Source organism: Manacus candei, unplaced genomic scaffold, assembly GCF_025592945.1.
Source record: "Manacus candei isolate 608988 ecotype Guabito, Panama unplaced genomic scaffold, ASM2559294v1 h1tg000023l, whole genome shotgun sequence".
Classification (NCBI taxonomy): domain Eukaryota; kingdom Metazoa; phylum Chordata; class Aves; order Passeriformes; family Pipridae; genus Manacus; species Manacus candei.
In genome coordinates, this window is record NW_026138071.1 from 11,075,381 (window position 1) to 11,101,923 (window position 26,543).

Consider the following 26,543-nt stretch of genomic DNA (forward strand, 5'->3'; position numbering starts at 1 on the left):
GACAAAAAGGAACATTCAGCCTCACAGCTCCTGAAGCCAGGATAGAATAGCTTCAATTTTTTATGTCTTAAAAATCTATAAAATAGGATCATGAACTCAAAAGCAGCTCTGGTTTATCCAAGTTCTGTAAAACATGAAATGTTACAAAACCAGATAGGAGTTGGGTCCTAAATCCAAAGATTTCTAACTTCACCTAAATAAAATGTAACAAAAATCTGAGCTTCAAGTGCACGTGTGTCTTCAGGAGGGGCAGCCTTTCATTTCATGTCGTACAGTTGCAAGTCAGCACGCTGGACTATTTCCTCAGAGTGCAGAAACTTCCAGCTGCCCTTAGACAGTTACTGGCAAAGTTGTTATTTACTGCACTTGCAAACAGCATCCCGTGACAACCAAGTGTTTTAATGAACTATCATACAGTGGAAAGCAGCACCAAATACTTCACAAGTAGTATCAAAGTCTTAAAAAACCCTAACCCTTCCTGCTGATGTTTTACCAGGCAAGAGATTAAAAATTTCCAAATAAAAATAGAAAAATATAAACCTGCAATATATGTAAATAGAAGTCATATTTTTAGATGGTTATCATTCTTCAAAAAAACTGCTTTTCTGAGAACAGTGCTTAGTAAAAGGCTGAAGGGAATAATTTCATTTATTCCCTTTATTTACTTTTAATATGAACACAAGTAAAAAACTTTTACATATGAAATATGCTTTATTTTTGCTTTTCTGACAGACCGTAACTACAGTGGAACATGTGTAATCAAACAGAAGATTAGGAGGATTTAAGCAAGTAATGCCAGATGTTTTCAGGCTATGACTGAAAATACCAAAGCAGACCTATAAAGAGTCCATAACAGAATACAAGTTTACATTAAAAACAGACACAGTTTCCTACAGAGAGAACTCTTAAATTTTAATCATACATATTCAGCATTTTCAAGTAAAACTAGGATTTCACCTGTGACTTTGGTACTGTGTTTTAAATTTTCTAGTCTTTACAGAATGGCAATAGAAATAATTTTGCCAAAATATTGTCATTAATCACAGTCAGTCAAAGCCTGTGAATGCGAATCCCCCCAAAAGCCTACTCTTTCTGCAATGTCTGAAAGCACACGTAATTATCATCCATTAAGAGTCAAATATTTGCACATAATTACCTAGAAAAACCATACTGTCCTGTTGGTATCTTTTTCATTTTTCTAACTCCTTGCTTTTGTTTTGCTGGGTCTTGTCCTTATTTAGACCACAAGGGCAACAATCAGAGGCAACTGTCTGAATTGGGATACCTGACTCTGTATTTTAGGAAACTATTTAAAATATGGTTCATTTTCTTTAGGGATGAAACAATCATGACTTTTCTCACCTTAGTGCAAGCCAAAGGCTCTCAGTAAGGACTCAGCAGGACCTCAGTAAGTACAAAGCACTGGATGTGTCTCTCTGCACCTAAAACATTGAAGATCTGGGCTCAGCTAAGAAAAACAGCACTAACCCATGAACTGAGGTGTCCATGGCATCTCTAGTTTAGTTAATTTCCTTTGGAAATAGAGCCTGGAGCACTGTCAGGAGAAGCCATCAAGCAGGTGAAAGTCCTTCCCAAACACCAGCCTGCAGTCCCTTCCAATTATTTTTCCAGAAGGTTTGGGAATCCCACCTTAACTACATTAAAGACATGCTCAAAACTATAAATACAACAACATACTCTACATTTAAATACTCATCCTACTTTAAATGCAATTAAATTGAGTTATCATTTGCATTAAATATAACTGGCTTACCACTACTATGAATATACTTATAAAAATTCAGGACTGTTACTAAACACACAGTTTGGACCACTAAGTATGCAAAGTACCCTGAAAGACACTAAAAAATTCATGACAGGCATCACTCACAACTAAACAATGCTCTCACTTACAAGCAGTTGCTGCTACTGTTCAGCACTATTCAGAATTACAGGTCACATCAGGCAAGTAAGAAAAACAATTATTTTTAAGTGGAACTGCTATTAGGTTTTACTGATGAAAATCTCCCCCAGCTCCTTTCATCAAGGAAAATGATTCACTAGGTTGAGACTCACTAACCCTCTTTGTACAGTTTGTGTACAAAGTTCTAATTTGGCTTAAATATGACAAATGAGACTGAAGTTTCTAAATGCAGAGGAACCCCATCCATCTGTAAACACTAGAGAGGAATATAACCATTCTATTTTCACCACATCTCCCTGCCCTGCACTCCCAACAATTCTTGTATTGCAAGTTGGTGAAGAAAGTCAATTCAATACCGTACTGCTCTCCTAAAGTGAAAAGGAGTTTCACATTAGGACTTTCTTGAGAGCCAGAAATTGTTCTCTCCACTGATACTTAAATTATTTGGAAAAGTGGAGAGCACAGTAAAATACACGTCTCTGAGTCTACTTTATACCTTATCTCTAAGTTAAGTATACTGCAGTTTCTATTGACAAAGCCATTTTTCTTTGAAGTACTCTGAAGTCATGCCTTGGATGTTGTACTTGAGAAATTCATAGATTTGTCTGCCTGCAAGCAGCACTAATTGATAATTAAAATCCTGTTGGGAATTCACTATTTTTACAAGACCTAAATATACTACACTCAACTGTATTTTGCAGAGTCTATTCTCAATATGTTATGGCCATGCTCCTATAAAAGTCAGAGAAAGAAACATGAACAAGATAACTGCAGGAAAAAATTAAGTGGTGATGGAAAAATCTTTGCCAGCTGTAACCTCAAGTAAATAGAGTATACTTCATGCTTTGGAGCAAAAGTTCTCTTCAAACATTAGCAGCAGTTACTACAAGAGGCTTTTTGTTGTTTACAACAATAAATGAGGTGCTGTTCTGGTTTCTTCAGAAGGTTTCTGAAGGACATCTAATCAACTTATATACCACAAGACTCTTCTGCAGGTTTTGCTCAGTGACAAATGGTTGCGCCATTCTAACAAAATAAATATCTGCACTTGCGGAAGGTGCAATAGGCTAAAAGGTCAAACCCAGCACATAAATATACACTACGGGCTGCTAATTGCAGATGTAAGAAACAAAAAGCCCCACCTAACTAGAGTCTCTAATATATATACAATACAAACCACTCTGCTATATGACAATTTTGCTCAACCACATAAGTTATATTTTTTAAACAAGTGATCAGTATAAGCTGAGGTAATAGAACAAAAAACGCCACCTTCAAGATCACAAATAAATATAAGAGAATAACTATACTTCAGGCAGTCTCAAATATCTGTTTTGCTCCTGTAATGTGACAGAGCTCTCTCCAGTTACTTAAAAATTCGTAACATGGCATGAAATCTAACCCTAATGGCTTCTGAAGAGGGAAAACTTCTGGAAAAGTTAAAATTAATGAGAGAGTAAATAAAGCTATATGAAGTACAGTTAAACTATTTCCAGTACAATGCCCAAACAGCCAACTGAGCCGGAGCCATCTGGCATAAACACAGACACAAGCACAATCTAAAGCTTGAGATGATATTTCTGGGGTGCTCTCAAAAGAATAATGATTCATCTGCTTTTCTATTTTGCAAAGAATGAATGGGCAACCTCTGAAAGTATGCTTAGGTTCAACAGTTTGCAAAGTTATTGCATACTGTAATCCTGAAATTCAGATATGAAGAAAGGAAAACATTATTCAGGCAGAAAATTACTGTCACCAAAAAAGAGAAAAATTGTAAGCTCTGAGACAATGAAAAATATTTTTAATAAGTTAAAAGAAAAATATAGTCCAAAACTCAGTCTATAAAAAATAACCATCTTCAGCTGCTCCCTACTTCATCAGCGGAATGGCTGTTAGAGAAACCAGGCTCAAAGCTCCACAGATTTATTGGCTTCCCTGTTGATTGTTTCAAACATTACCTCTTCCTCAACTGTAGGCAGTTATTTTACCATTTTCATCTGAAACACCGAGCTCACCATAATTATCTGCCCTGGGAGTCTGCTGGTTTGAGGATTAATGCTGTGTTCTCCTGTATGGGTCTTAGGAAGCAGTATGCCTGAGTGGCAGGGAATACTTTTCAGTGGAATTATCTCTCCTGAAAATTCAGCCACTTTAGGTTTTTCCTCCAAAGGGCTGAATTTATTATGCACACTCTTGAGGTAGTTTCATATATTGCAAGAGGTTCATTGTAATCTACACGTTCATTTATATTTCATACTACACACTGGTTTTTGTGCATTTGCAAGTTCAGAACAAAATCAAAACTAAGTTTTAAAATATAGCTAGCACGGGGTTATATATACTATAGTACACTATGCAAAAAATCAAAACCATCAGCCTTTAGAGCACTTGGTACCAATTCCTCCAAGATCTCTGTCTGTCTTATTACCATCTAATAGCTCACAAATTATCTGCCTGAAACATTAAGGGCTTTTCAAAGAGAGATCAAAAACGTCATTTAAGTGTAGTGTGATTTGACTAGTTCACCCATTCACTATGCTAGTCATAAAATCCCTTTTGTTTATGTTCCTTGAGAACAGTAGCAAGGGAAATATTAAGGCACTTGGAAATCTGTGGCAGCTAAGTAACAAGTGTTTATTGACAGACAACTGCAAGGACCTAGACATGAGTCTTATAAGAAAGAAATAAAAGAAAATAGAAAGATCAACAGCAAGCCTGGCTTCTCTTCTGAGGAAGATACTGGACACTGATAAGGCAGAAACATTACAAACATTTAGAAATGTATTATTTATGAAGAGGCTGTCATTAGGAATTTAGCAAAGGCTCACAAATTTGTTTAAATTCTCCAAGTACATTGCTAAATCAGTAGATATAGATAAAAGACAGTGGAAAATATCTCCATTTCAACATTTGATACTATAATAATATCCAACATCTTGATTTGCAGCCTTACAATCAGAAAACACAGCTTAAAGAGGACAGCTACAGGACAACAGAAGGCCAAAGCAGTTGTATTTTGAAAGGAACAGAGAGACTGAAAATGGTCTCCTAGAGCATCCTAGTGAATTGATGTAGTGAATTGACTACAATTTCACAGCACAGTTTCCACAGCTTAAAACAATTATTAAAACCACTAGTGCCCTGTAGTTCACAGGAGTTCTGAGCCCCAGTAGCGTAAACACGGTAAACCCAGCAATGTCTGCAGTTTCATGCCTGTGTAAAATACAGGGCATGAGGAAGAACAGTACCAAGTAAAACCATCCTCATCTCCCAAAGGATGGCCCAACATACGGCAATAGTAATGGAAAGTGGCAAACAATGCTTCAAATTATGCACAGAATACTCGTAGGTGCATGCTGTGCTATCCCTAAAGAGTACCAAAATCTGTGCTGATTTCCCTTGGTTATTAATTCATTATTCTAACCATATCATATATGGTTATTGATTCATTATTCTATTCTATATTCTATTAATATTCTATTAATTCATTATTCTATTCTATACCAAGGTTTAGCCTAGTTCATGTCTTTTTAGACATCAAGGACACTAACTAGCTTTTTGGTATCAGGCTATCTTTTTCCAAAAGAAAAAAAAAACCAAAAACCAAACCAAAACAAAACAAAACAAAAAAACAAAACAAACAAACAAACAAAAAAAAAAAACAAAAAAACCCCAACAACAACAAAAAAACAAACAAAAACCAAAACAAACAAAAAACCAAAACCAACCAACCAACCAACCAACCAAACAAACAAAAACAAAACGCCCAAAACCAAAACCAACCAACCAACCAAACAAACAAACAAACAAAAAACAAAAACAAAACACCCAAAACCAAAACCAACCAACCAAACAAAAAACCCCAGGAGGGGTGGTTGGGACCAAAGCTTTAATAACTAACCAGTTCCACTAGGTTACTCAAAGGCATGGAAGAGACATCAGGGTCATATATTCCTGATTGACATCTACCGACCGTAGATAATTACCGTAAATAATTACCCTTGCTCAAAATGAAAAAAAAAATACTACAAGTTTATGGAATAATAATAGACCTCAAATGTCTTCACATTAAGATTCTTTAACATGGGGTATTAATAACCAGGGGTCACAGCAAAAACTGAAAAACTGAGGACTGATAAAATAATACACAAGATTTAACTTTTCTTTAGGTAGCTGATGGGAAAATTCCCACCCAACAGAAGCAGTATATTTTTACTAAACAGGAGCACTGTATCAAAAAAGAAAGTGAAATAAGTTAGTGCTAGAAATCTACCTATTTCAATACCAATAACACATTATTAAACTACTAAATTCTCAATTACTTAGTATGGATATCTGATCCCAAGGCAGTGTTTTACATTCTACAGTCATCGAGAAGAGGAAAAAAAAGGAAAAAGACTGAAATTGTGGTAACTGGTTTTATTGATCAATTAAAATATTAATATAACTGGCAAATTATACCTTTTCCCAGAAAGTTATTAAAAAAATAGGTGGTTGGTATTTCAAATTGAGTTTTTCCCCCAGAAGGTGAGAAGAACACTTAGGCAAACCACTGCATGTTTAAAACAAGGTTTACAAACAATGTTTATAAAAAGGTAAGTGGAATATATTTGGATACCTGAATGCTTAGCTATTTCAGACCTTGATTCTACATGTGTCTAATGGGGAAGACTATCCAGGAAGATGAGGGATGAGTATAAACAGATTTCATAATTTCCCCTTCATTTTGATGATCCTGAGCATTCTAAACCTCAGTCTAGTCTCAAATGAACATTTAAAATAAAATTTAGACCTGCTGCCAATCACTGCTAGTAGGGATATTTAATGAGCCTGAGCCTGAATTATGCTCATAAATTCTCTATACAAAAGAATGAGTCAGAGTACAAGGTTGAAAAAAATCATTTGCCTGTGACTGAATGTAGAAAGCAAGTGCTGGCTTTCAGACACAGGTTTTAACAACAGTTTGATAGTCATCAAGATGCTGAAGACAGCTCTAACAAATATCTCCATCACACTGGACTAGATTTGAAATACAGGCCTGTGCAGAAATAAGGCAGGTCACATTCTGCTATGCATATTATTACTTGGTAGTCTTTTCTCCCCATCAGATCTTCACAAGTCCTCCTGTCCCAAATTCAGCGATGAATTATAGATGTTGTTCTGACAAAACTATTAAGAAGATGAAATAGCAGCCAGGCTACTTCAATACCTTTTATCTGAAACTTGAAACAAGGAAAAATATATTTGGAAAAGCCTCCCTGATGTGCTCAAGTTAGGTTCTGAAATAGAATATCTCTAATTTGTAGAATCTCAATAAATCCTTATTTTGACATACTAACCACTGGTAGAGAAGTGAATGCCAAGAAAATAAATAACAGCAACTAAATTACTATTAAAACTAGGAACATTCCTTACACTGCTGCTTTTGCAATTTCTGATTCAAATTTACAGTTGCGGGGTTTTTTCCATCGTAACCAGAAAGAAAAGTCCTCAAAACTATGATTCAGATCCACGAGGGCAGAGAACACACTCTAGGCCCAAGAGTTTATCACTTCTCTATCAGGCAAAACTCAAACTAATCCCACTAGTAACCATAGAGATTTATTCCTCATTTACACAATTAAGTAGGAACTGGTGGACTGCATGCTGAAAAAAGGAGCTTTGTTCGAAGGCAATTGCCAATTCTACTTTTTTCTTTTTTTTTTCTTTAAAGTAACTCAAAATTATTATTTACTTTATCATGGATATAAGACAAGCACACGCACTATGATACGTATCCGCATGCATGAAGAATAATTTGCACACTTGGAGAATTTCTTATATCATGTATTTATAGTTCTGCCACAACTACAGCAGCGGTGATTATTCACCTAACACGGGGTTTTTTTCTACCTTGTACCTCTAAGTTTCCACCAAAAATTCTGCAGGATGGGAACTTTCGTAAAACCTGCTAGTTTCACACAATATACCTTCTCAATTGCACCTTTTTCATACAACAGATATAGCTAAAATAACTTAGGTGTAATTGATGCAAAACTTCATTACCTGCGGATGTCCCTCAAGCCTCCGGAACTCCTGGCAGTCTAGTCATTATGAGTCACCATTCAGTGCATTAGCTCTAAATGAGCCAGATGTGTTGAAATATTTAAGTCCTTAGTTAAACCCTGAGGATTTAGAGATACTCTTCCACCTGTAATACATTTGTGTATCTTGCTGGAAATACTGAGCTGAAGGCACAAAACTTTCTACAAAATGCCTTAGAATACAGTGCTCTTTGAGCACATAAATAAATGCAGTATGTTTGATACTCATGCAGCTCTATCCCACTTTCTGATTACAATAAGATGAGTTGGAATTAGTTGAACAAAAGCCATCACTTGATTCAGTTTCAAAGACGATTAATCTAACAAGACAAAATAAAACCAGGAATAAGCAAAGGCAGAGCAAAACCAAGGAAAGCAAAAGGATATTTACTGTGTAACACTGTGGCTTCTCTAGGAACTGGATTATCAGTGTCACTATAAACTAAGATGTTGTTAAGGACAACGTACTAATAAACTGGGCTTCTTGCTTTATCATGGTTCCATTTTAGTATGAAAGTACCTTCAGCAGATGTGATGCTGTAAGAGAGCTGTTTCAATTTCAAATGTTTTAATGCTGTGATTAATTGGGAACTATATATCACTGTTACATGACGGAGTTGAAAAACACTCTTCATACCACTTGGGAGTTTGGTTAAGGATCTCTTAACCAATTGATATGAACTTCTTTGACTGCAACACAAAAATTGACTTGCCTCTATTCTTCCAATTATTACTCCCACATTTAGCATATACTACCCCCCTCTGATATTGGCGACTGTACATCTACCAGTCTTGAGCAACTAGAAGAAAGGAAAGAGGTGTAGGGAAATAAGCACTTTCAAATTAATCACCTCTGCAACGCACTGAATTTCAAGTAAAAAAAAAAATTTTAAAAATTACTGAAGCACAGAATAGAAAAAGAGAGAATTATCTTTCTTCTCAGCAGCAAGAAAACACTTCCAATTACCTCTTTGTTTACCACAGAAAAAATATCTCTAAGTGCAATTTCCATAGGTCCTGAACTCTGTCCTGCTTGTATTTCTATGAACCCAAACAGATTGCTTACTAACTCCAGAGCTGCCAAAGCACACTTTGCAAAATCCTACTGAAAAATCATTTTATTTTTAAACCAAAAAATGAAGTTATCACAAAAATGATCAATCATTAAACTGTAAATAATCCTTCAGGAGAACTATATTATATCATCCCTCTCAAACCACTGAAGAGTTCTGACTTCCAAAAGCAATCCTTGGACTGGTATCAAAATTGTCTTGTTGACTGAACTATGCATACATAAAAGCAAAATTAGGACAAAAAAGGATTTTGTGAAAACCAAGCATCAGAGAAAACATTTTTTCACATCCATTTAACACAAACTTGTCACAAGAGCGTAATAGCAAAACAAAAATGTAATTTACCTATAACTACATCATGGCCATCAACCAGGCCTGCAGAGAACAGCTCCTGGGAAACGCCATCTGCTGTGTCTGTGCAAAAGGTGAAATGAATAAGTATGAGAGCCACAAAAACAACAAAAAGTATCAGTCATCCAATGCAATTTAACAAAAATATATTCTAGTTCCAAAACACCCATGGAGGCAGGCTTGAATTCGAAATTATCTTTAATTAGGAGGAAAAAAGATAATTATCTTATCAGCCTCTGCACAGCAAATTGCATGAGCTGATGATTTGATTCATTGCAAACTCCCTACAGACCTCCCCTGGCCACTAGCATTTTTCCTTTATTATCTAACTACATACTCTACACATTTTACAAGTTCAGTATCTTCACAACCAAGAAAATAAACAATGCTTTAGAGTGGTTTTCATTGTTTTCTTCATCCCCTCCACTGTTCTGCATATCTAGACAGAGATATGCTGAGTAGCCTTTCTTGTTTGTTACCAGTGAGGCACAGTTGAACAGTCATTATTTTGAGCTTTAGGTTTAAAATAGCTTTTAAGTATTATGACTTAGGACATTCAAAGCTTTGGATGATTTTCTATTAAATCCTGTACCTGAGTGGGTTAATTCCTAAGCCCCTGTCACTAGTACTTGTTCCTGGATAAAGACTTTAGGAAGCTTAAAAAGGGAAGGAGGCAGAAACAGTAGGAACAAACTAAATTCCAGCTAAATCTCAACTGTAATGTGTCCCCAACACCAAACATCTGTGTGGAGCCCATGCTTTGAGGCAGTTACACGAAGTTGCATCATTTCCTCAGGAAACACACACAGGTGAAAATCAACATAGCTGAGCTAGCTGCAGTTTCTGGAGATGAGAACCACAGCAACCTTCTGGCTGCCTCAGTGACTGACTAGGAACAGTCCTGGTATACCCTCTTACTGTTCAACCAAGTAAGAATTCTCAAATGGCTTATGTAACTGCTTCCCAAGTAACTCTTCACAAACCAAGATACTCTCTGCCCAATTAAGTAACTGGTCTCTTTTGTTATTACTCGTTGCCAAAAATCCATGAGAAAGGCAGGTAGAGAACACAGAATATATCCATGCACAGAACTACTGCACATGATAGATACTGGGATTTACCAGAAAAGAGACCTCTTCCAATCTGGATTCATTTTCAGGTGAAAACTCTTTGAAGGCTATTCTAAATACAGTGAATACTGACTTCTGAGGAATATGAAACGTGTTCATAGTTCAAAGGGTTGTAATTTAACAAGGATGATACCTTCTTACTCAACATATCAGCCTACTATGCATTTTATCCTAGTAATACTTGGTTTTCTTCAAACAAAGGTAACTGTAGAAGTTCTTAAAACTCTTAGCACTAGAAAGCCTATACAGTTCTACAAGCATGTAGCAGAATTTAAAGTTTCAATATCAGAATTTCTTTCTGGTGATAATAACAAAGCTAGAGATACAGCTGAACTTTCTGTTGAAGACAGCATCTGAAAAATGCTGTGAACTTTATACTCATTAAAAGACTTTCTTTTATTACAAAAGGGAAAGAAACTTAAACATTACCACCATCACCACATACACTTTTATGGCTACTATATTCCATTTCCTATGATGTCTTCCAAGTGTGAAAATGGAAATTCAAAAGCTGTAAATATTGCTATGCGCAATCTTATATACCACATAGATCATTTCAATAAGACATGAAATTGGTAAAAGTATACTGCAAATCAAGTCTTCTAATATATATATTATGCAACCTTGCCAGTAGAATTTAGATACATCTGCAATTCTTACTCAAGTGAGGATACATATAAAGCTCTGCACAGTAGGAAACATTCCAGAGAAGCAGTCTGTATTAGCCACAAGCAGCAATCAATTTCCAAAATACCTTTTTAAGCAGTAAGAGAATAATTCAATTGCAGGAGCCTTACCTCTGCCTGGAGTAAACTCAAACCGTATGTCATTAAGTTCTTTCCTGGAGTTCCTGAAAAACAGTCAGTTATTACATTAAAATGTAATGAAGAACAGAACTACCCAGCTCCTATACCCAAAGAATACCTCTGGTATTGACAACCATGTTTTTGTAGTGTGTATTTCCTTGAAAACACTGCTCTCCCAAAGCACGCAGACTGGAGAGACTCCATTGTATTTTTATGGTGGTATTTTGGGAAAAGTAATAAAAAAATATACTTAAGCTGAAAATTCCTTTGGCAGCTTAAAGGATAAAACAAAGTCCTCTGATTAATATTTTCCTTTTCATCCTCAAAAGACACTCTGCCATATTGACTCTAATAGCTCAATATAGTCTGAGTCATATGTACCTTTTCCTGTAAGAACAATAGAATACTCACTTGGACTTAACACTCCCTACCTTAGATCACATGTATACCAAGATGTTAATTTAAGAGACAAAGTATCCAGCAAATGTTAAATACTGAAAAGCGGTCTTCATGCAGAGTGTTTATAAAACTATTTTAAAATGAGTAAATTCTTTCACTGACCACCACTGCCTCAACAGTGAGGTTCTACCTACACATAAAACAAGCAGCACAGTGTTAAAGCCAATGGTTTTCTGCTTTCCTGTTTGCCACTAAGAGTGTTTTAACCAGTTCAGTGTGTGAAACAGTCTGAAGCTACTTATTACCAATGTTAAAGAATTCCTTTACAGCCTCATACCGTGTCCCAAACCTCCATTCCTTGCATGTTTCCAGCTTCAGTCTTAGTTAATAATTTCTACCATCAACAAAACATTAGCCTCTTTGCAAAACAGACGTCCATCTAATTTTCGGAAATGGCAAGCCAACTGAGCATAGGGATGAACTTAATTGCTATAGCACACTCTTTTTCCAATGAATAGCTCAATCCACTTGAAAAGCTAATAGCAACAGGATATGTTTTGAGGTTCATTATTCTTCTCCTCAGCAAGGAATCTGTATGCAACCTCATATTTCAGCATACCAGGCCATGAAGTCTTGCTGTGGGAAAACTAAATCCAATAGGCAGGCATATTCAGCTGTGACTTAACAGCTATTATCGCTTGCTAAATAATTCTAAGAATACTACAGAGTCAAAGCCAGCAACACAGAGAAACACAAACCCCAGAATGATTGGCAGTACAGGCAACAGCAAGATAGCAAACCCTGAAAAATAAGTATGCCACATGCAGTGCCTAAAATGAAAAGTACTCATTTACCAAATCTACTGAATGCTTCAAAGCTGAAGGAGTTTCATGTTCCCTAAATAAAGAACTACAGGAATTTAAGATCAGTAATAGAAAGCTGCAGATAATCTAGCTAGCTAGGTACAGATTTACAAGGCTCATTTACTTCTTTTGTAGAAGTATGCCATTATATGGAATATTGCACTATTTTTATTCAACAGAGAACTAATACGAATCTCAGCTTTCCCCTGCCCCTCTCTCCTAGAAAAACCTGGATGGCTTTCTGTTAAAAAAAAAAATTAGAAAAAAAAAAATCAACATATGACCCATCTCCAAGTTCCCTTTTGACAATCCACATCCCTTTGCTGACACTTATTATACCTAATAAGCCTGTTAAAGCTGCTGCTTTCCAATAAAAGGGAAATTGCACAGAAATTCAGCATTATTCTTAAACAAGATATGTTTTGACTGAATGTGTGATGTAACTCAAATACGCTTTAGAAGAAACAAAACAAACATATAAAAACGTTCTCTCGCACCTTTGCAGAAGTAAACCAGAAGGCAGGAATTAAATGATCTTTAAGGTCCTTTCCAACCCAAACCATTCTATGATTCTATGACCTAGAAACATAATACATTAAGTGCTCAGATTGGATCTTTCCACAGACCTCCCGTAAGCAGAACATCCACCACATAAAAAGGCACTAAGAAATTATGACCTTTTATGAAAATTACCACTTTTTAACAGACTGATACAGCTCTGTGAAAGACCAGCTGCTCCTGTCACAGACTCTTTCCTTAAGCAGGATCCACAAGGGGTCTATTTTACTTTGTCTCCAAATGGCAGAATATCCCAAAGAGAAATTTAACTTGTCAAGTCAGTTTATTTAAGTGAAGATGGAAATTCAAGGAAGGTTGATATGTATTCAGCAATCCAACTTTGCTATTGGGAACTGTTATACTCTGAAGTATTTTGAACTGTACGACACTGCTGCTTTCTCTTTAATGGTATACTACTGTTCAGGAAAGCAAAACAAAGGAAGTTTGGCAAGATTAATTTGCTAGAAGCCTGTAAGTGCTTTTGGTTATTGTTCCATTACCTTCCAGACATTTATTGATTTCCATAAATTATGTATTCCATTATATAATCCACCAAATAGAAGATGCACTTGAGTTCTCTGCTAAAAGCTGCTCATGCTCTTCTCCAGCCTTCAGACACTCTTCTGGTTCTAGTTAATGTCACTGTAACTGCAAATGAGTTTGCTAGTTCCCTTGGTGAAAACTGTTTGGATTTGTTGATTTATTTGTAGGCAGAGTTTCCAAGCAATGTTTCATTTGTTCCTTGTTTTACTTACATCCATTACACTCTTATCATGCAGCAGCACACACAGCTTTATTTCTGCTAAATAGAAATAGGATTTGAAGAAAGGCACTTACTATCTTTGTGATTAATAATTTTATCTTCTTCATCATTTCTTAATGGTACCTAGTTTCTCAAATGCATTTGTGAAAAATTTATTTCTATTTTAAACTGCCAACTCAGACCTTTTGGCCATCTCTTATAATACCTCTTAGTTGCTTCTAGCTCTCTGCCATTACAGACTAATATACTTTGATTATCATGGATAAAACTAGTCCATCTCTTTTTTAAAGTAGTAAATTTTAGGTACTTATGTGCATTTTAGTACACTGCAAGTTGCTTTTCACTATGGACTCACCTCCAACGGAAAGAATTCAACATGCTTTGAATAAGGGTGACACCAAAGCATGCCATGCTAAGATATTTTGTCAGGCATCTTTCTGGCAAAGTAATTTCAGAATTTAAAACTGTACACTTTATGAAAGCATGTTCTGCAAGTCATTATTACTTTGCTTCCATCAGGACCACTTGATGTGCACACTAAGATTGCCAAATCTGATTTTCTAGGGAATAATGCTTCCTTAAAGAACCAGAAAAAACACATAGGCCAACTTCATCACTTAGCCCCCCATATACAAACAAGATACTCTGTTTTGAAGGAAATTATTTGCCAAACAATGCTAATATTTACCAAAATCAGAATTAGAGACTAAACAAATTATGCAGTTGTTCAGATTGACAGGGTTCTACTGAAAAAATCCTAAAACACGAAAGATTTCAGGCATTCACATTTAAAGACAAATCCTTCCGAATAATTACCCAATGATACCAAATTCCTGCTATAGTCAATTAGTTATGTTCCACATGATTGACAAAAGATCTACATTGTTGAATTAAAATAGAAATCATGTTTGTGTAATGATGCAACTGTAAATTAGAGACATAAAATGTCATTATTTCTTTTGTCTTTAAATGCAGAATGTCTATCATTTAACAGCAATTCAAGAAAACGAGATTCTTGGAATGAAACTTTAAGTCTAAACCATGCTGGCATACCTTGATTATGTATCAAGCAGCAGATTTTCATTCTTCTTTACTACTTTTTTTTTCCCTACAAATTTATCCACCACTTCTTATGAAGAGTTATCTGAAACATCAGCTTCTATTTCACACAAGCTTCAGCACCTTCCATAAAACCCTTAGAAAGAGTCTGTATTCCTGGATGAGATGCATCCTACCATAGCTAAGTAACTATATATTCTTCCTTCCCAAAATAAGAAAAAAATTCCCAGACAAGGTAAGCCAAATGAAGGGTGTTTGCATGTGTGTAACACCCAGGTTTTGTCTCTACATTGCTTGCCTAATTTTCAGGCTTCATGTACTCAATCATCATGTGTGTTTTACAAAGACTGAAATATGGAGTCAGTGTCCTCCAAGAATGCAGGTACTGACAGAATGGTAATCAACAAAGCTGACTCATGAGTGGAAGAGACAACAGCAGAACGCAGAATACATATTCTTTTCTATAACCAGAAATAAGTTTGTCTTCAATTAAAACTGTAGAAACTTTATTATGAATAGCAACATAACACATAGTGCCACATGGCACCCTTCATCAATCAGCCTCTCCCTTCCTCATACTCCCAATAAGCCCTATTCCCACCGGGACAGAATTTCCCCCACCATCAGGGACCAAAGACACTGGCCAAGTTTAAGTCAGCGTGCTTTAACAAAAAACACACACTGAAAAAAACCAAAATAATCACACTTATCGCACTTGTACAAAATTTCATTCTCACAGATGCTCCTTCCATCCATAATTTTAATGGCATTGAAACTACCACAAAAGCAAACTAAGTTCGAATGGAAAAAACAGGACAGTATAGCCTAAGAAGCAAGGGCAAGCAGTCTGGCATTTGCACTACCTCACTGCAGTTGCTGCTGTAATTAAAATCACAGAAGAATTTAAATGACTTACTCATTTAGACTGCAGAGAAAGCAAAAGTTCACATCAAAATGAAGTGGACTAATCAGAGTGATAGGTCTGTTGCACATCCTAGAGCTGTACTCATGCAAGTTTTATTCTACATCTCTGGGGTAAGATCATTGTGCATATGATGCAAGAAATATAATTGAGGAAAAAAACTACAGAAGACTAGGGTTTGCAGGTTTTTTTAAAGGAAATGTACTTATATTTTTTTTTCTTGCTGGAGGGACAAACAGTATTTGACCACACCAAATGTCACTCAAATTCAAAAGGTCAACATTCTATCAATAACTTGTCACCTATTTTTCACTTTCACATGCTTACAACATAAAACCCAAGATAAACATGGTTCCCTTTGTAATCTTGTTTTTATAGTGCTAGTTTATTTCACAGGTGCTGTATTTTTCAGTCAATGCCCTGTATTTTTTATTAACAGCAGAATTTACTTTCTGAGTAGCCACAGATAAAGTGATGCTGTACCCCATTTTAAATATTAAATACCTGTTCTGAAGGTATGTAGTACCTGTTTCTTATCTCAGTTTTGATTAATTAAAACTTTGTTTCAACTGTATTTACAGAACACAGTTAATACACACAAAACAGTGAAATACAAACTGGCACTGTACTTCCAATATTGCAAAGAGGATGCAGGAGTAAAATCTTTGAAAGTGGATGTATACATTGGTCCCAAAGTCGAGGTTTGGTCTGGCATCTCAGTTTTCTGTACCTTTACTTTCCTTGCCCTGCAATATTCTTACGCTTCAGCCATGGTAATTTAACCATTCAGCTAGGGCAGAGCAAGTAAGAACCCTCTCCTACCCCAATAAAAATCACAGCTCACTTCTTCTCTGCCCTCGCCCCCCTTTTCTTCTTGATATCTGAAGTCATGGTACCATGCACAGAGATGAACCAAAGCAGTAAGAAGAGGAAGTCTGTTTTTTAAAGTAATTTTGTCAATCAGAACTTTAAAGCTCCTGTGGGATCATATAAACACCATGAGAACAGAGCATTTACTGTAAAGAAGCATTAGGTTACTGAGGATTCACCACGTTTATGTAAATCTCTTTCTTTCATGCTCAGTTGTCATTTGCTAATCAATAATCAGGCTCCTCATTACATATTACCATACTATCAAGAGCAGATTATGTCTGTCCAGTACTATGGAGATCGTTCTCCTCAACTTATTTTTAATGACGTCAGGTCAATTCCAGATTAAATGAAAAGGCATCGCTGTTAACTTTTGGTAAGAGCAAAATAGATGTTTGAAGTCTGATTGCTTCCAGATTGCCACCAAGAAGAATGGGACTAAAATCTCTCTGTATTAATAAAATGTAGTTCCAAAATACACAATTATAAGTCCATTAAAACCCTACCATTTACTTCAGTGGTTCTGAAAAATCTCCATAGGTTTACAACTTATCCCTCCCTCTGTATTCATTAGTGGAAGAAGGAAATATGTTTAGCATATGATATTTCAAGATCAAGTTATAGGACTCAACACTTAAATATAGAAAACTGCTCCTACGATTTAATCATCACATGTTCTTGAGTAAAGAGCAGATCCCTGAAATGATGCAACACTTAATAATCAGTACACATCAAGAGATAGCAACAACAGTTGAGGCAAAGCACAGCTAAATGATGCTTTCAGGACTGAAAAACAGCCAATGTCACAATGAAACACTGCAAGTTGGCTGCTAAGCTGTTGGAATGAGACAGAAGTTACCTGTTAAAAGATTTACTGGCTGTATGCCACTTACCATACAGACAAGGCAAGTGTAGTTACAAAAAGCAGCCACTAAGTGAATTGTTATGGTCACAATCAGATCAGCTAAGAACACTGCCCAAGGCTCCAGGGTAGCTGACAGCTCCTGCCTCAGGAAAGGACTTTACAGCTATTCTATCCATAGCTAACAGGTCCCGGTTGCCTAAGACTCAAACCAGAGTGCTTTCAGTCTAGTAAAAAACAGATGGGATGTGATAGTAAAACTAAGAAAACACACAAGTTGTGTGATAGAAGAAACTCAAGAAAACTAGCTGATACATGCAAGTGCCACCAGGCAATTCTGGAAAATCATGTTTAACATTTTAGAAGTGATATATGAACATGAAGTCGTTTCTCTCCATTCCCTGGTTTACAGCCCCAAGTCTACATATCATGACACAGAAGTGTTAGAACTAGAGACATTTTAGATATATCTAAATCTAAATATGCTTCTTCTCTCTTTCTGCAGATGCTGATGCCAGAAGCTAAATCAGGAGAACATTAAAAGCCCTTCAATTTTTTTCTCCTTTTTATGTTCGTTCTCAGCTAAATCAAAGAGCAAACTGAAACAAACAGTATTTTTTTTCTCAGTTATCAGTGACTCCTTTCACTGCACAGGCAGCAAAAAGCAGTATTCACTTGCATAATCTTTTTTGAGGCTCAGATTTTCCACCTTCTTTCATATATCAGCAGGTGGAAAGAACTTAGTCAAAGAGCTATCAGGTTTTTTTGCTGCAGAGATGGCATTATTGATCATAAGTGTTTTTCCCCTGATACTATTCCTGAAGTAGCACAAAAGTTTTTTTAAGAGCAGAGGTAAGATTTAACTTTTGAAAAACATCAATTTTTAACAAGTACTTGAAATACAATGAAGGACAGTACACAGTTATACCGAGAATTTATTAATGTGGTAAAATCTCAATGCTTGGTTGAAACTAGATGTGATCTAAAACAGACCTGTTCCTGGAAAGAACAGAAGTTAAGTACTGGTAACACCAGTAACATTAAACAATCACCCTGAAGTGAGAGCATTTCAATAACAGAGAGGACAACATGCACATAATTTGATCACTTGGGAAGCATAGAAAAAAGTCTAAGCTTTGTTTTAAAATTTTCAAAGGTTTCACCTGGTTTTCCTGCCATAGGCCAAACTTTCTCTTTACAGTAAATCAGGTTCACCAGCAAAGTCTGCGCCTATGTTGAAGTTCTTGTCCCTCCTGTGTCCCAGTGCACCTCCTGCGGCCATTCAGTGGCCTCATTAAAGCAGCAATGACAAGTGCTTTATGGACAAAACATGATCAATAAAATGAGTTCAGTCAAAATTTTGCCTTCCCCTCAAAAATATCAGAAGTCACAAACCAACCAACCAAAACCTGACTGCTTTACAGCGACCCAATACAGCCCCAGGAACACCCCTACCAGTGGAAAGGCAGAGAACCACAACACTAAGTGGGAACAAACAGACAAAATTATTTCAAATGGTTTCAACCCTGCCCAGTGTATTACACTGCCACATTCACAGGTAGCTCCAGAGCAAATAGATGAAGATAGAACAGTGTGGTCTGTCAATGAAAAAGCAATGCTTTTAAAAGTATTAGAAAAATATCCACTTTGAATTAAATTTTGAATTATCAAAATGCAAACACTATTACAGTTGACCAGTAACATACATGCCATTAATAATACAAATAAAATTACTTTTGATACTGAGATCAAGTCAAGATTTAAATTATTTCCTTTAACATAAAGAAGGTTGGGGGTTGAAGGTTGAGGTTTCCTTGTTAGTTTTTGTTCCCCTGATTTTTTTTCTTTTGTAATTAGTACAATAAAAAGAATGGAACAAAAAAGCTTTAGTGATTTTAAAATTTCAGTATCAGCAACATTCCCAAATGCAATTGCCTGCATAATTTACAACCACAGCTGTGCAGGTTAAAAGCCTAATTCCTTTCCATCTAAATATTTAGATATGCAAATCTTCTTGATAACCCAAATTTAATAAGCAAAAAAAATATATTGATTCTTTGGTGGAATAATTATAATTTTTACATATAAAATTTATTTTTATAAACAATATATCATTTCTTAGTTAAATTAGTGATGGTATAACAATTGCATACAGGATTATTTAGGTCATAATTAAACTAAATTTTTCAATTTTTAATTTATTTTCAATAAACATACAGCAAGGCATAAAAACATACTTAAGTAGTGAATAAGAAATGCATAATTTATCATTTTTAAAGAGTAAACTTTGAAGGAAATAGAGGTGCAAACAGAAGGCAGGATTAGAATCAATAGTTTAATCAAGCTTACTGCTTACTGATTTCAGTCATGATTTAATCATGATTAAACAGGTTATTTAAATGAAGTCTCCATGCTGTGAAAATAAAATTCAGTTCAGTAATCACATGCCCACACCTCCTTGATTCACAGGACAAAGAGAGGTGATGGCAAAATAAAACGCAGGACAGTGCTCAATACCGTAATTAATGGTGCATTTATTTCAAGAATACTACAAATGGTTTTGCTTATGATGTTTGTTACTGGATCAATTCCCAGACTACAGACAAGTTCTGTTACTTTCCAGTTGTAAATCTACCACACAGCTGGGAGTTTGTTTGTGGATTTTGTCATTAAATACACTTGAGAACAGAAGCCACTCTAATAGCAAAAACGTTGAGAAATGCTTGTCCTTGGTGAAGGACACACATCAGCCTCCCTTCTTACAAAAAAAACTGAAATGACAGAAGTTTTTTTAAGATATCAAAATGAAACTAGAAGGAGAAAAGAAAAAAGAAAAAAAAAGAAAATAATGAGAATTGAGAACGCTGGCTTATGGTACACTAACAAAATTATCAAACTCATTCTGCCTCTAGCCAGAACATGTTTTGAGGTTTGCTTGTTTATAGCTTTTGGGTATTTGCTCCTACAAATCTAAGCCTCAAACTCAAATATTAACAACACAGGAGTAGCTCTACTACGTACCTCCAGCTAAGCACATTTTCCCTGTAACTTTACATATAACTGATTTTGTAAGAAAGAGATAAAAAAACTAGGCCTACATAAAAGCAGGAAGATTAGCACTTGAGTTTCTGCTCAGACTTATGAGTGATACGTCATCATCTACATTCTGGCATGGAGAGGAAATCACATTTGACTGAAGTCCAGTCCTAACAACTCTAACAGTCCTAACTGTTGTAGTGCAACACAGGCAACTGCCTGCTTCTAGCTACACTTTGGACTTGTATATGCCTGTCCAGATCCCCAGAAGATACACTTCCACAGAGCTGATGAAATAACACATAGGTTCCAATTATACTAAAGTTCTTGTATGAAATACACACACAAACACTTACATGTAAATAACACAGAGTGACATTACAGACAAGCCTGCCTCAGCATTTTCCCTACACACTATTTAAAATAAGATATGCAATAACAGAAATATTCATTTGCCAGTAAAACATTTCCATTTGCCCCTTTTGTTCTTCCATAGGCTTAATCATCTAGTGTGCAGGAACTGTATTAAATTAGGTCCTGGGACACTGCAAATTACTGTCAGTAAATTATTTTCCTGTCATATGAGCTAATTTAACCATCTTAGATTGCTGCAGATAATTTGCAATTCTTAACTATTAAGCATTAACAAGTCTCCTAATTTTACATGAAATATCTCTGTAATTAATCCAAGTAGTCAAATCCTCCGACAGTGACCTTCCTAAATCTGTAAATGTAACAGCTTGGTGGTCAGACTGGAAATTTCAAATCAAGGGTGATAATTCCTCCCCACTCCCTTTCCCTGGTGGTATGAACCTGTTGTAGGACTAAATCACAGGCAATTGCCTTCAGCCTCTCTTTGTGGAGCCTTATTGGACAAAATAGGGATTACAGATTTCATTCCTCCCTACTCTAAAATACACCTTCCTCTGTGTGAGGCTGAGGATACAGAAGCATCAGCATTTTAATGTAATGATCACTCAGTCTGGGTCACAGTTACAGCTCTGGCAACTAAGAACCTGTATTTTCAGTTCACTGCAAAATTCAAGCACAATCTCTTAATTACTCTTGAGCTTTAAAACACTAATGGACTGTATTTAGCATTTAATACTAGAGCCTTTCAAAAGCTTTGCATGGAATTACCTAAAAGAGACTGCTGCTAATTTCACTTCTGGGGCAACATACTCTAAGGTACAACAGGGCAAAAGATAGAAAACAAACTGGAAATGGTCATCTCCAACTGAACAAGCAACTCTGACAGGAGAGAATATTTTGACAAGTTAGTCCTTCTGAGAAAATTATGAAAACAGAAAGGTAATAAATACAATTTAAGGACAGAAAAATCAGATGGTCTGTGTGGTTTCCAACTTGAGTGTGAGCATTAAATGCCACCACTTGTATAAGGAATGCCATGAGTTCTGCTTCTGATCCACAAAAAGGCATTTGCACTAAACAGAGGCTGGTGTTAATTTAGCACTCCCTACTCAATTACTGAATGAGTCCAACCCCGCTCCATTTGGGAAAAAAAATAACAGAACCTGACCATCCAGGTAAAGAATTGCTGAAATGCATTCATTCTTCTGCCAGAATTCCCCCTTTGTGAAAGTAATTTTTAATATTTATGGATACTGTTAACCTTTTTTGGAACATACTGCTAGAAAAAAATTCAAACTGTCATCTAAATTTTGATGGGTTTTGTCACAGGGTAGCCTCACTGTAGAAAAGGAAAAAAGAACAAAGCAGAGGAGCACTTTCTTCCTGCCCATGAGGCCCTGCCCAGGCCCCCTCACTCCTGTTTAAGGTTGCCCATCTCCCTAGCTTTTGCCCTGTCCAAATCCCCAGGAACTACTCTTTAAACCTTATGGTCCACACTCCAGAGCCTTGTATTAAATAGTTTCTGCCCATAAGGTTCTAAATGTTTGCATCAACTTCCACAATAAACTGTGCAACCAAGGCAGTTCCCTAGAGTTTACATGGGACAGAAGTTTGCACTGCAGATCATTCTTCCCTCAAAAGTAGGACAGTTAAATTAACAAAACTCACTCAGCAAAATTATGCATCAGATTTTCATTTTATCCCCATTAACAGTGTTACCAGAGTGCATCTGCTTTTCAAGACTAATTTTTTTTTCCCATTTAAAGGAATCTTTCTGGTTCCTAAAACTGAAATTCTTCATTTCTCCCCTCTCTACCAACAGCCACCTAGACCTTCATAATTATAACACATTAACCTAGTTACTACAGACTTGCTTTTAGGGAGGGCAGGGAGAGGGAATTTTTTCTACCCAGATTAAGAGGATCCTTAAGAAGAACAAAAATTCATTGTGCAAATTAAAGCTCAGAAACACAAGTCTCTTGGGATCAGTCTTCCTTCACTTCTGGCTTAAGAGCTGCAGAAAACTGAAAGCATAATCCCTGACATTTCACTATACTTGCAGGACTAAAATGCTTGCCCTCTGAAGATGCCAACACCACAAGTAACTGGGCTAATCACTCCACAGGTTTCATCATAATTTATAAGTACCCAAAGCACCTCACTGGCACATCCACGTAGCAGTGCAAATTGATCTGTTTGTAAATGGTTTCATCTACCGGCCAGCAGAGATGAAAAAGAATATTGATAGCATAACTGGGCAGTTATGTAAATTGGACAACTAAAATGATTCCAAATAATCTCTAAGTCTTTCCTATCCCCACAATAAAATTTATTAATCCTCCCTTTCGTAAACAACCTTTTGCAGCCACGCAATTTTTTGCAGCTGTCACTAGAAAAGCAGTAAAAGAAAAGGGAAGAAAATAGATTTTGGAAGTTGGCACTCATTCTGCATAGTTGGTTTTTCTCTGATTACTAACCGCTGAAACCAGGACATTAACAATTTTTCATGTTACTGTTTTAAAGCTATTTGTTGTGCATATTTGTTTCCAATACACTGGTTGTAATTTTCTAATTATTTCTGACTTATCTCTTTATTAGCATAAACTAACCTGTAACATTTAACTTTTCCCAATAGCAATAATTAAGACTTTACAACCTCTCATGAATATCCTGTCAACACAAATCATAGGTAAGCAAGTTTTAGAGTGGCAGTAAGTTTTTTATCTATGTTAGCCATTTAAGGAAAATGGCTGTAAATACATAAGTTATCAAAGTTTCTTTTGAAAAAATAGTTTTATACAAGACCTAGACTGCACAATTAAGCAATTCAAATCTTAGTTATAAACTGATTATAATTAAAGGTAAGCTGACTCATTTTAACTAAGTATAAATTTAAGTCAGACCACATATTTGTATCCATTTTCTAAAATATCTGTCACTTCTCCACAATGGTTGATCAAACGTGCCAGTGAAAAATGTTTTGAGTAGGCAACTTGTAATATAGCTGTGGTTTCTTTCTGTCAGAGGCTGGCTGCTGAAGTGTGAAAGAAACTCATTAAAAATCTCTCACTGTGATCCTTCATTGCAAGGAAAAAAAAGAAAGAAAATACTTAATGAAGGGTACACTTAGCCTGAAGTCACATTCATATTCTGCTTTTCGTTTTACACTACTTCGGTAAGTAATTAAAAGACAGCAATTAGTCACAGAAACACAATTCATGGCGGTCATACTGAGAGATATAAAGTACTGATTTTATGTTAATATTATGAAAGTAATGAGGAAGATCAAGACAATACAGCTAAATAAATAGAAGAATCTCTTACCTTAATCTTAAAACAAGATTCACCGCACATGGAACTTCACTATATTCGTCACTAACAACAGGCTGAGACTATCAGAGAAAAAAGCAAAGTTTTATAAAGGATGCCAAATGAAAAGAAAAAAAGAAAAAAAATCACAAAAAACTTTCCATGCTAACAGTTTGAAGTTAGCACAGAATATTTAACACATTCTTTAACTCTCAGAAACCTTTTGAACACTTTCAGTACACAGTCTAAAATATAGCTGATACCACTAAAACTACCAAATTTCAATTACAGAGATACAAATGATAATACATTAAAGCCCTGAGTGTAGGAGCTTTTAATTCACCTTGCATCAAAGCTCAAATAACCTATTAAATAATATGCACACAGTGAGAATATCAAATAGCTACTCACATTATTTTTGTGTAACAGTTTTGATTGTTACAGAAGTCTTCCATCTACCCATATGCAAAGAACTAGTACCATATCAAAGCAGGCATCACAGCTCAAAGACGTCTTTCACAAAGAAAAATCAGGAATATGGATATCTTTCACACTCTCACTCCTCCCTCACACTGTAATATCCTTCCCAGCTCTCAACTAACACTGACGTGAAGTCTCAGGCAAAACTGTCTTCCATATCAAAGCTACTTATAAAAACATTACACAGTACCTATTTTCTATTATCTGTGTATTTTCAACAAACATTAATGCATATTTGGAAAATTATTTATCACTTTCACAAAATAAGAGCAATTTTTTTTCTGCTTCCATTAAATTCCTTCCATTCATATAAACTACTACTGTTACTTCTGCATCTTCAACAGACATGTTATTTCAATGTATAGGAATGTGCATCCCAAAGACCCAACAGACACACACGAAGAGTGGTGAGCTGCACTAGTCTTAGTTCCAAGTCATCTTCTGGAGCATTTAGGAAAACAAAAATCAACAGAAGACTTCAAGCAGAGGCTTTTGTCTCCTTCACAAACTAAGCAACTATTTTATTATGAGCTACCTGTATAAACTGAATCACAAACTGTAGAACTCTTAATAACTAAGACACAGAAAGACTGTGTGGAGAAGTCCTTTTTTTTTCTGCTCAGCTTTATCTCAGCTGCTGAAGCACTGTGTAAACCAGGTCTGCAATGAAGACACTGGAGTCATCACAGGAGCTAACAGGACCAAATCTGGCAGGAAGTTGTTAGTCTTTTAGAAGATTTCTATGACACCAATGAAAACCAGATAATCCAAAACTGCAGGTAAAGTGGCAAGGGTCACCCACCCAAGAAATAGACATTTTTGAAAGAGATTTTTTTTCTCTAAGATATAATCCTATTAAGCAATTATTTATAACAGAAACGCTTCCCACACTCTCAGCACAGGGCCATGAAATTCAACATGATATTTTGTTCCTCTGAATTAACCTAAATATGCTTCAGTACTGAATTATTTTACTGTGTATGGAATGAAACATTTTAATTATAAGCTACATGTTGTGATACAAATCGTAGGAACAAAAAATTATTTGGAGATCCTCTGGCTACTCTTGAACACAGTCATCATTACTCTGACAAAGATAGCAATCAGTGTGACCCAGTAATGAAGATTGCCTAAAAACAGCCAAATTACCTATTTTCATGAATTCTCCTGGGCACAAATATAACATGACTTTTAAATTCCTATCCATCTTACCCACTGTGTGCTCAACTTCATTGTTACAGGCACAATTGCATACAGCTCTAGCCTCACAAATACTTGCTATACAAGGCTGCAGAAGAACACTCCAACCTCAATTCACATTTTTAACAGCAGAAACAAAAAAGAAATCACTCAAACACCTGGAAGAAAAGAAAAATTGATAAAGACATTTTTACCTCTGTGTTCTCCTCTTTCAGTCTTCGTGACTGGAAAACAAATGCAAAGAGATATGAGCTATGCAGCTTTATGCAATAAAGATCCAGAAATGCTAACAATTAACATAAAGACAGAATATATTGCACAGTGTAAATGTCTTGGCAGAAACAGAAGGTACCTTTTCCTGAGAAACAGCAGCTTTGCCTTCCTCACTCTTCTCATCCATTTCATCATCACTCCATTCCCAGTCTCCATCTTCTGTTTTATGGAGGTGACCACTGGAACCCGGCACTCGCCTGACCTACCAAA

At 35.9% G+C, this 26,543-nt stretch overlaps 1 protein-coding gene across 1 annotated transcript in view; it reads right to left on the bottom strand.

Moving 5' to 3' along the window:
• Positions 1-26,543, bottom strand: part of STK39 (serine/threonine kinase 39) — an 80,195-nt gene that overhangs the window by 6,733 nt on the left and 46,919 nt on the right. Inside the window, exons 12-16 of the mRNA XM_051787784.1 lie at positions 26,413-26,535; positions 26,255-26,284; positions 24,396-24,463; positions 11,359-11,411; positions 9,426-9,494 (exon numbers count right to left, since the gene is read on the bottom strand). Coding sequence (XP_051643744.1) covers positions 9,426-9,494; positions 11,359-11,411; positions 24,396-24,463; positions 26,255-26,284; positions 26,413-26,535 — 343 coding nt within the window. The remainder of the gene's footprint in view (positions 1-9,425; positions 9,495-11,358; positions 11,412-24,395; positions 24,464-26,254; positions 26,285-26,412; positions 26,536-26,543) is intronic.